The following is an 11,128-nucleotide window of genomic DNA, read 5'->3' as shown; positions in this document are numbered from 1 at the left end:
CGAACACCAGTGATGCCAGTGAGAGGTCTTCCAGTTAAAAAGCTGCTTCAGCAGGATGAGAATTGTGCCCTGTGTGGTTGGGATGTGAGCAATGAGAAGGAAAACTTTCCCTTGGTCTCATTCGGAGACCTGTTCTGTAGTCTGCACCGAAGCAGTGAGATACATCTGTTAACGTGCTTGCTTCCTCGGTAGCAACGTTTTTCATGTGACCTCTCTCATTTTGCAGATGAGTGATTTTGGGATCAGGAACATGGATCAAGTAGCGCCTGTGTCTAACATGTACAGAGGAATGCTCAAGGTGAGTACTCTTGAGCTGTCACCTTCTAAACCCAACTGGGCCATCTGATAGCTAATGCATTTTCTGTGTTCTTATTAATGGTAGCATAGGAGTTGTATAATCATGCTGAGGTGAACACAGATCTTCAGGTTTTAATTGCTTGCTTGAAATCTCTAATCTTCTAGAGTATCCCCACTGAGTTCAGTAGAGATGTGAAAAGCAGAACTGAAATAGGAAGATGTAAATCTTGTACCCCTAACCCTCTTCCCCAACGAGGCTCCTTCCCTCTCTCCATCCCCCAAATCCTAAGAATTTGAAAATAAGAGGTAGACAAGAACTGAGCTCAAATTCATTGGAGTTGGTGGAACTTTTGACCGAAAAAGGGTTACAGGATTGGCAGTGGGGGTGGTCTTTACATCTTTAACTTGATGAGACTGGCAGAGCGCTGTTCTGATATGACTGCTTAGGTCTGGTTCATTCAAGACCATTGTATGAAAAACAAGTGGGTTATTCACTTACTCCATGCAACTGTGTGAAATTGAAGTCCAATATGTTGTAAGAAACCAAAGGTAGTTATTAAATGTTATCTTTAACTGAGAAGCAGACTATAAATACTTAGTCTTTAAGGGCTTCCCACCTCTCCATTCACACAAGTTGCTTCTGAGTCACAGTATCAATTTTTTATCCAGCTGATTAATGAAAACCAAATAAAGGTTAGGGAGACAGTTTCTGCTGTCATTAACTTTGAGGAATGTCCATGTTTTGAAGAATCAGTTAGCGAGACCGTGATATATTAACTTCTCTGATGTTTTATGTTCCCTCCTAGCTCTCTCTCCTGCCCACAACAACAACAAAATCCACAAGAGAACCCCCAATTTAGCAGCTGCATGCTTTGTAACACAGTGGTAGTTCTAGGCAGTTATTCAGTGTTCAGTTGTCATATAAGTAGGTCAATTTGTATCCTACTATTTTGTAGCTGTTTGCATCTCTTTTTATTTTGCTCTGTAATAATTATGCTTACATACATTGAAAAGCCAAATAAAATGGTTGCATAACTGAGAGGGCAAGCAGAATTTAATCTACGTTGTGTTTTTCCCCTTTTAATACTATTAAATCAAGAACCTGCTTAAACATTAATTTTCTCCTTTTTGAAATATGAAACTAGCACAGTATGGATTTTACTCATTCACATGCCACAGCATTTTTTCCAGTGACTCAGGATAAGGGTCAGCTCTTTACACAAAACGCAGGAGTTTCCAAATTGTGTTGAAAGAACTTGCCCTTTCTTTTAGGTACTAGCGATGAGTCAGTGCTTTTATCTAGTAATGTATAAAGAATCTTTTACTAGCAGATTTGGCAGTTGTTATTAACTTGTTTCATCCAGATATGAGCCTTTTCATGGCTTGGCTTTGACTCTTACCTCTGACTGGGGAGGGTACCTGAACCAACTGTACACAGTTTGTCTCTGCTGGCCAGTGCTCAGTGTAGATTTCTGAACTCAGCTAACTGAGATGTGACACTGTTTTGTCAGCTTTTTCTTCTGTGCAGTGTATGCTTTCATAATGTATGTGCTAGGGTGCGTTGCAGCTTGTCATGAAATGCAAACTAAAAAAACTATGGTTCCTAGTTTCTTACTAGGGTTAATGTAATTGGGGAGATGGGGGAGGGGGATGATGCAAGGCAAATAAAAGGCATCTGGTGCAAAAGGACTCCAAGCTGCTTGAAACTTTGTGGTGACATAAAAAGAAAAGTTAGGGACTGTGGGGGAAATACTAATACTCATTTGCTATTCCAGAAGCATAGTTCAGGTTGATTTTGCATCTCACATGAATACTGCCCTGAATAAAAATCTTTGCCTTGTCCTCAGCTAAATCCTTTACCTTGGCATAAGCTGGCAGACCAGTGGATGCCTAAAAGAAATAAGCATTTCCAAGTTGCCTTTGTCTCCAGCTCCCTGAGCTGCAGCAGCTGCCATGAGCAAGCTGTAGCCTTCCAGAACAATGCTCTATCCTCAGGTGCTTTTAAAAATCTCAGTGGCAGCTTTTATCTATCTGTGCCCTAGATACTACAGATAAGGTTTCCTTGTGACTAACAGGCAAGTTGCATAAATTTGTTTTTAAAGTTATTTCCTCCACTGGTAACATTCCCTCTGTCCGTCTCCCCACTGTGAAGACTACTATCGTGGGTAGGGAGTCTAGTAATAGCACTAGTGTTTCTAGCATACACAGTTGGCACAAATCAAGTTTGAAAGAAGTTAGGCTTTCAAAATATAACAGTATTTAATGAATGTTGCCAATATATCAGAAGAATCCGCTTTCATCAGGAACATTTTTTTCAGTCCAGGTTATCTATTTCTCTGTAATGAAACTAGCAGTGTTAGCAGCTGAGCACTTGGAAAGACTGCAAAGTGTAGTAGCTGGCAAATCCAGTAGCTCAGAAGTACAAAAGTCACAGCAAAGGAGTAACATCTTTCCTCTAGACCTGGAAAGCTGGTTGGTTAGCTTCAAGTGCTGTGGTTCAGATCAGATTTTTCCTTTAAAAAAAAAGCTGTATAAATCTACTGTAGGTCTAGCACTGGCAATTGTTTTTCCATAATTTACTAGTCCTGCCTTTGCCCTCAAGTATTCAAATGGATAGTCATCTTAAAGGGTTAAGGAAATAAGGATTTCTTTAAAATGTACCTGGAAATAAATAAATACACACACACACACACATGCATTCTCTATTGTTAGAAGCCTCAATTACAGGAAAACTAAGACTATCCTTCCTTGGCTTTACTGTAACCTGCAAACGTGCCACCCACTTAGCACTGTGGTCTGAGTGTTCATTGTTTTGTACTGCTGTACAAGAAGCTCTGTTATCGTTGTGTTTATATTTCAAAGGCATAAGTAAGATGATTCAAGATAGTGGTTGTGAATGATCTCCAAGTCTAGGAAACCTAACCCAGCCACTTCCTAGCAATGAAGCTGACAGTGCTCTAGCAAAATGCTCATATTGGTTTTTTATTTATTCTATTGCTTTGCAGCGTCAGCCAGCATTTGACACCTTTGATAGCTCAAATTCTATCTTGGCTGGATATTTTTGCCCACTAAACGAAGACCAAACGCTTCAAGAAGTGCCAACAGGATTTGATTCTACTTCTTATGGTAACTCTTTACTTTGTTTCTTAGTCCAGTCAGAAAAACATATACTCTTGCAAGTGCAACAAGGATTTTCCTAAAAAGACGTGTTTTACTGTACAGACTATTAGTTCATACTTGATTTTTATCCATGTGAGTTGCTCAGCTGATAGTTGCTGTTCTCTCTACTGAAGAAGAATGAGAACTGGGATGCAGTAGCCTAATAAACTGACAGTCCATGGAAGAAGACTTAGTAGGTATTAAAAGAGAGCTAAGAGAGTTTAATTTTTCAATTAAAACAAACTTGTGTTTTTAAACTTACACTTTAATTATGGTTGAGATGTTGCAGGTGTTCCACAGGCTCTTTTCTTGATCCTCTGGTATTAAATCCCAGAACACAAAATCTTTGTTCCCTTTCACTTTTTTCTCCCTCCCCCAGGATTTGTTTTACCACTTAACTTGAACAGGGGTAGGGATGTTTACATATTTGGGTGTTTTTGTGTGTGTGTGTTTGTAGGACATTACTACTAAAAGTTTTCTACAAATCCTTTCCTAAAATCCTGACAAGACAGGGAATTTGGTCCATAATGTAGATATTTTACCTGATGCTGCCTTTATCACCCCTAAGGGAAGGGGGGGAAAAAAAGCCTCAAACCTCTGAAAACCACCAGTCCTTTGTTTTAATGCGATTCTAATCGGTCACCCACTCTGGTCAGCAAAGCAAGTCCCAGCAGATATTGAGGATGGGTGTGGTAAAACCAGAAGTTAAGCACGGACTGGTAATGAGCTCCACTGGCTGGGTGAAATGGAGCCCGTGGATATTCTAGGAGAACACAAAGAGCCGTACATTGACTTGACTTAAGTCTGCCAAGTTCATCACCTTTACATACCCTGCCACCGCTACGTGCCTCTAACATAGCAGAGCTTCTTCATATGCAACCTGTGTGTGAGTTCTCAGAGGGTCTCAAGTGTTCAGGGATGTCATAGTGAGTTGGTTAAGTCATCAATTTACCCCTATCTTAATGACACCAATCATGAACGAATATCAGTAAAATGTTTCCTAATCTTAAATGTCTAGGCAGTGTGGTTGGGCTTTCTTCAACTTAAAAGCTCTTTCAGAGTAAAGTGAAGCATCTTCTGGTGAAAACTGACAATAAGAAAGCTGAGTGGCAGCCAAATTTGTCCTTAAAATGGCATCTATGTGCAAATTTAAAAATCAGTTAAGCAGATTAGTAATTTACATTGGCATAGGATGATACTGATTTTGGATTTTATTGCATTATTTAAGCACCAGCTGCTGGCTTGTTACCAGTAATGTTTGGTTTAGATGATAGAATAAACTATTGTACCATGTATTTGGATGATTGAGAGACGCTTGGGAAGTTCTGAAATACGGGCTGTTGGAAAGCAGTGTTAAATAGTGTAATCTGGTTCTTCGCAATCCCAGTTACTTAGCTCTCAAATTAAATGAAGGCTGTCTGGAGTTATAACGAAGTCTGAGGTCAAACTGTGGGTGACAAAACAGAAATAAGCAGTCACATATTTCCTTTTTAAAAAAAAGCACAATAGTTAAATTTCTATTTCCCCACAACAAAGGTGCTTTATGTAACTACTAGGAGTAAATAGTGAACTATACCATGGACAGCTTCAAAGCTTTAATTTAGCATGATGTTATTTTATCAAACCAGTAGCACAGAGACGTTTAGTCAAAGACTTAATAGATCAGGAAATGGATCTGCACTGTTTGTTTCTACTTTTAAAATATTTAGTTTCTAACATCTCTTTCTTATTTTTCAAATAGCACAGCCAAAACCTGTTGCTTCTTTCACTGGCCTATAAGTTAATATATCTCCTTTTTCCCCTCCACCCCTTTTCTTTCTTGTAGAGTCCAACAACTGTGAATTGCCTCTGTTAACCCCGTGTAGTAAGGCTGTGATGAGTCAGGCCCTGAAAGATACTTTCAGTGGTTTCACAAAGGAACAGTGTCAGCTGGGTATCCCAAATAGTAAGTGTTTTCTATTTATAAGCTCTTTTTTTTTAATGCTAAGGAGGACGCTGAATAGCGGCTCTTTCAAAAGAGAAAGAATGATGTCAGTAGGGAATACAAGAATGGATCCTATGTGAATCTGGCACAGCTTGACTTGGAAAGACCAGGCTTGCTGGTATTAAAAATGGGTGCATGGAGAGCTCATGCTTTGGAAGCGTAAGAGAGAATCAAATAAGCTGAGGACATCTCTGATTGCAAGTGAATGCAGGAAGAAAATAAAGGACTGGGTTTTTTGTTTTTTCTTTCATTAAATTTAAGAATAAATTCACACTGAATTAATTCAGAACTAAATAACTTGGGTTAACACAATTTTTTTTCATTCATTGCCTTCTAATGAAGATTATGTGATAAAGGGTCGGGAGTTATCTCTAAATGATGGATACTTTGTCTTGCAGATCCCTGGCTGTGGACTGAACAGCAAGTTCGTCATTGGCTTTCATGGGCTGCCCGTGAATTTAGCTTGGCAAATACGAACTTCGATCAGTTTTGTATGAGTGGCCAAGACTTGTGTAACCTAGGCAAGGAGTGTTTCCTGGAATTGGCACCTGACTACGTGGGTGATATTCTGTGGGAACACCTGGAACAGATGATAAAAGGTAGTTACAGGGCCAGAAAGAGTTTTTGTTTTAAGGCTCTTCTAACAGAAATGGTACTCTTTCAACACTTGTTTCACTATGAAAAGCTGGTTTTTCTTATGAAAACTTGGTTAGTAAAAGCATTATCAGCACTATTAACATCCTTTGTATGCAAAGCACAGATGCAGATATCGGCAGAGATCATTCCATGTTCAGGTTGAATACCCATTGCAGTTAGGTTTTATTTGGAATAATCATTGAAATAAATAAGAATAGGATAAGGCTACTGTAAGTTGGAGAAAATTTATTCACTCCTTATTACAAGTTTTTGGTTTTGTTCATTTAATGTAGCATTTTCAGATAATTCAGCATATGAATGTAAAGAAGTCAAAGACACCTAGAGATGCCCGAAGTGAACATTGATGGTGTTAATAAAACCCTACGTGTGATGCCCCATGGGTTCCATTGTCTTCAGAGTGTAACATTAAGTAGTTGTATTCATTAAGGACTTGGACCTTAAAACACACTGCAATTACTGTTTTAAGTTTTGTCTTAAATTGGTGTGATGGTTTTCAAGCCTATTGGAAGTTGGTTAGATTCTTTGGTATGCTTTTTTTCAAGAGAGAGAGTGCAATGCAGTGTCTTAGTAAAAATTATGTGCATATGATCCCAAAATATTCGAGAGAGTCAGAAGCTTTTCATGGCATACAGGTCAGACCTTATAAAACCAAACTTTTTTTTTTAATCTCCTCTCCCCAGACAGCCAAGAGAAAACACAGGATCAGTATGTGGAGAGCTCTCATCTCACCTCAGTTCCTCATTGGGTCAATAATAATTCCTTAAGTAAGTATTTTAAGAAATTTGGCATTTTACACGTCTTACACTTATTCTAAGTATGTCATAGATCCTAGTTTCCAAACAAAAAAATAAAAGCCCCAGAACAGTTCCTGTGCTTGGGGAGGACACTTGACTTGAGTTGCTACAGCCTTCTTTCCTAGGATTGTTTAATTGTCAACTAATTCATAATGCAAATCTTTTCAAGAGCAAAGGCTTTAAGAAAATCAAACTTCCTCTTGGTACGCCAAAGCCTACATCTGTGGAGCGGAATGACCACTCCCACCTCTAGCAGAATCAAAAACTGGCATCACTGGGGAGCAGCAGGAGTTATGTTTGCGCCTTTTTGAAGGCTGTGAAAGCTTAATAGAGCTTTTGAAAGTGTATGGGATGCATTGCTAGGTCCCTCAGATTGTTTGATTGGTGGTGTATTTCATTCTATCGCAGTCCATCTCTGTTGCAACCTTATTGCACCACTTAATGATGAGGGCCTTACTCAAAGCCACTTAAGCTTCTCCAACTACTTCTGTAGCCCTGTAGTTTCCTTGAATAACAAACAATAGACATGTGCAGCTGGCAAGTTATAGAGGGAGATTTACAGCATCTCGTTTGGAGCCCGTTAGATGGGGATCTTCTCACTGACTTCAGTAGCCTTACCAATAGGTCTCTAGCATCTATCACTCTTTCTTGGTCAGATTTTCAGGGGAAAATTTATTTCTTTGTGGCACAACTGTATTGAGGTGTTGGAGGTGTATTAGTCTAAGGAACTGTAGAGAAAAACATCTAATTAATTGGGTTTTTTTCTTTCTTCAGCTGTTAATGTAGATCAGAACTCCTATGGTATGCAACTGCCTGGATACCCTGAAGCCCTCAGCTATCCCAAACCCGGTCTCCTGACTGACATCTGTCAGACTTCCACAGGACCAAATCTCCTCAATCCGGAACAAGGGTTTTCATTGTTCCCTAAAACCCAAGCAGATGCTGTTGGTGTAAACTACTGTGCAGTAAATCAAGATTTCCCAAGAAGCAATCTGAACTTGCTGATAGATCGTTCTGGTGAGTCGTCATCAGCATGATAACCACGGGTTCAAGGCCATATTCTGTATGTCTTGTCTTCCTTTGCATAATTTATATATACAAGTGAGATTAAGGGTGAGGCAAAACAAAACAAAAAAACCCCAATGCTTTTCTTTTTTTTTCTTCTATAAAGGTAAGCTTAGAGAACACGAATCTAGCGACAGTGGTGCAGAAAGCTACGAAAGCTCGGATTCAATGCTACAGTCCTGGAACAGCCAGTCGTCATTAGTGGATTTACAGCGTGTGCCGTCCTATGAGAGTTTTGAAGATGACTGTAGCCAAGCCTTGTGTCTGAGCAAACCTACAATGTCTTTCAAAGACTATATTCAAGAACGAAGTGATCCTGTAGAGCAAGGGAAACCAGTTATACCAGCAGCAATTCTAGCTGGCTTTACTGGTAAGTAGTGAAGCAAAATGGTCACTCCTTTTCTTGTGTAACACCAATATTCTCCCTGAGTGTGTACCATGGCGATAAAGTTGTGTGGTTGTTAGGTATGCTTTGCAACTTACTCAGATACCACTGCTCATGAAGAGTTTCAATTTTAATGTTACTAAAGCAAGTATTGTGGGACTGTCCATCTAAAGCAAAAATGGGTAGGTACATCAGAACACATAAAAACCAAAAGCACTTTTTCATCTTTTTGAAAAACAGGGAAACTTGGACCAAATCTCCCACACTTGAGAGTTTCCACAGGTGTTGGATTGCCTGTTAAGACCTCCTTCCTGTAGCCCTTGCTGAAATCAGTTTTTCCTTAAGAATGTTTGCCAAGCCAGTGACTGCAGGATAGGCATGGGAGCTCGAAATGCAGCTGCTTGGGAGGTGGGAGTGAGGGGTAAGGAGTCCGTATAAAAGGGAAAGGCATAGCTCATGTCAAATCCTGTGTTCCCACAGAAAAAGCTGACTTGTTTTAGTTTTAACATGTTTATGGGCAGATTTGTTATAGAGAAAAATTGTAAGCTTCTTTCTGATATTTCAAAACACAGAATAATTACAAGACTTACTCCATGATACGGGTATGGTCACATACATTGGTTGTGGTAAGAGCTTGCAGAAGTATTAATTGTGGTTTCTTCCCACCCTCTCTCTTAACAGGCAGTGGACCTATACAGCTGTGGCAATTCCTTCTGGAGTTACTGACTGACAAGTCCTGTCAGTCATTCATTAGTTGGACTGGAGATGGATGGGAATTTAAACTTGCTGACCCAGACGAGGTATGTCACTGATCGTGATGACCAAAGATGTAGGGTCTGATCCACCATCTGTGGGCCTAGTCTTGAATATAAAGCATTTACAAGAGCAGACAATTACTGAAATCTCTTCGTCTGCAAATGCTTTATTGTACAGTCAGGATTGCTCTGGGATACTCCCCACTCTTCTCCCACCCAAGGATATCAGCATTTGCTTCTCGTTAGGAGAACACATTGCATAGCTTGAAACTTGAAGGTAGTGTACAAAGTTAGTTCTATTGACAATGTAATACTGTAATTAGCTGACTGAACGTAGCTGAATCAACCATTCCTGGGACTGTGCAAAGGCATGGGGAAAATGCACTCCACATGTCATTGTTCTTATAGGTACACAGCAAACATGGTAGTGCTGCTTTTAAAATATTTTGGGAACTTGCAGCTTTAGTCATTACAAATAAATAGTATCAGAAAATGAAAATGCATTCTGTTATCAGTAGGAAAGTTATTCTTTAAGAGACATGGTATAAAGTCCACTGAAGCCTGCATTTAAAAGAAAAAACAAAAACAGGGGGGGAGGAAATAATTAACTCCAAGGGACTTCATATAATTTGACTTCCATTCAAAGAGCTGTCCTATACTGCTCAGTAGCAAATTAATGCTTAAATGGTGCCTTCTTGAGAAGGGAGACTATATTTCTCATAAACTTCATCTCCTTAAACACATTTTAGGCCATGCACTACAGATAGTAAATGTCAGTGAAAAGGATATCTATCAGCCACTTTCTCATGAAGCTGCTGCTGATAGTTGTCTCTGAGCATGCTGAGCTGTGGGGTCAGTCCCCAACTCTTCTCTGAGTTTGGGACATCCAAAGCAAATAAAATGCAGTGATTGAGAAAGGGTTTTAATAACTGTGCTTCTCAGCCACCAACTAGAAGAACATGACTTGAATAAACCCTTTGTATTTTGCTTTCCTTTTGGACTGCCAGGTGGCACGGAGGTGGGGAAGGAGGAAAAACAAGCCAAAAATGAACTATGAGAAGCTCAGCCGAGGCCTACGCTACTATTACGACAAGAACATCATCCACAAGACCTCAGGGAAACGCTACGTGTATCGCTTCGTGTGTGACCTGCAGAACCTGCTGGGGTACACGGCGGAGGAGCTGCACGCGATGCTGGGGGTGCAGCCCGACACGGAGGACTGAGCCCAAGGATGTGATGCTGCAGGGGCGAAGATCACGTGTTGGGACTGTGTCTGGGAACCATCTGTAGTCAGTTCTTCTGGCTGTTCAGACGGGTGCAACTGTTGGGAAATAAGGACCCTAGACGATTTTGTAACCGGGGAGAGCTGGAAGGAAGTGGCCTTATTTCATCAGTGGCTTCAGGTGTTGCCGTGTCAGGCACTTGAGCAGCATGGAGATCAGCACAGACCCTCGGTCTGTCACGAAGACATGGAAATGCTCTCGGGTTAAGCATTCCGACTACCTGTACTGCCATGTAAAGTATTTTGGCTACTTACACTGCCATATAACAGCGGGTTGGCTTTAAAACCAAAGGTTGGATGAGAAACCAGTGATGCAGCAGAACTATTGCTCAGATGTTTTAAAATACCATCGTCCTTGCTTACATCTTCTATCATGCAATTTATTTAAAACAAACTAATTTATTTTAAGTGAGCAGTAAGGAGGATCGATATTAGTTTTATTCTAACACACGTTCTATTATTATTACTACTCCAGAAATGTGCTGCATAGGTACATGAGCACTCTGTGTCCAAAACCAGATGTAGCAACGGTTAACAAAAAAAATACCCTTTAAAGAAGGGAAGGAAAATCATAGCATTTCAATATCCAGTTTGTATATATTCTGTGATTCTTTTTGAAACTCTGTAATGTTCATATTTAACAGACACTGTATAGTGTAAATTAAACTAATTGTATGTGTGTTTTGAAGTAGAACGAATATAAGCTTATCAATTTTTTTTTCTCCATGTTTGTCTAGGATATACAACCTT

At 39.9% G+C, this 11,128-nt stretch overlaps 1 protein-coding gene across 1 annotated transcript; it reads left to right on the top strand.

Moving 5' to 3' along the window:
- The first annotated feature begins 222 nt into the window (after positions 1-222).
- On the top strand, positions 223-10,798 carry ETS2 (v-ets avian erythroblastosis virus E26 oncogene homolog 2). Its single transcript, XM_010155572.1, has 9 exons — positions 223-298; positions 3,303-3,423; positions 5,282-5,401; positions 5,839-6,039; positions 6,778-6,861; positions 7,666-7,908; positions 8,063-8,326; positions 9,023-9,141; positions 10,104-10,798. Exons 1-9 carry the CDS (start codon positions 227-229, stop codon positions 10,317-10,319), a joined length of 1,440 nt encoding a protein of 479 aa, XP_010153874.1. The 5' UTR covers positions 223-226; the 3' UTR covers positions 10,320-10,798.
- Positions 10,799-11,128: the final 330 nt, after the last annotated feature.

Source organism: Eurypyga helias, unplaced genomic scaffold, assembly GCF_000690775.1.
Source record: "Eurypyga helias isolate BGI_N326 unplaced genomic scaffold, ASM69077v1 scaffold1977, whole genome shotgun sequence".
NCBI lineage: Eukaryota > Metazoa > Chordata > Aves > Eurypygiformes > Eurypygidae > Eurypyga > Eurypyga helias.
The sequence above is the reverse complement of the archived record's forward strand: the minus strand, read 5'-3'. Positions and strand labels throughout refer to the sequence as shown.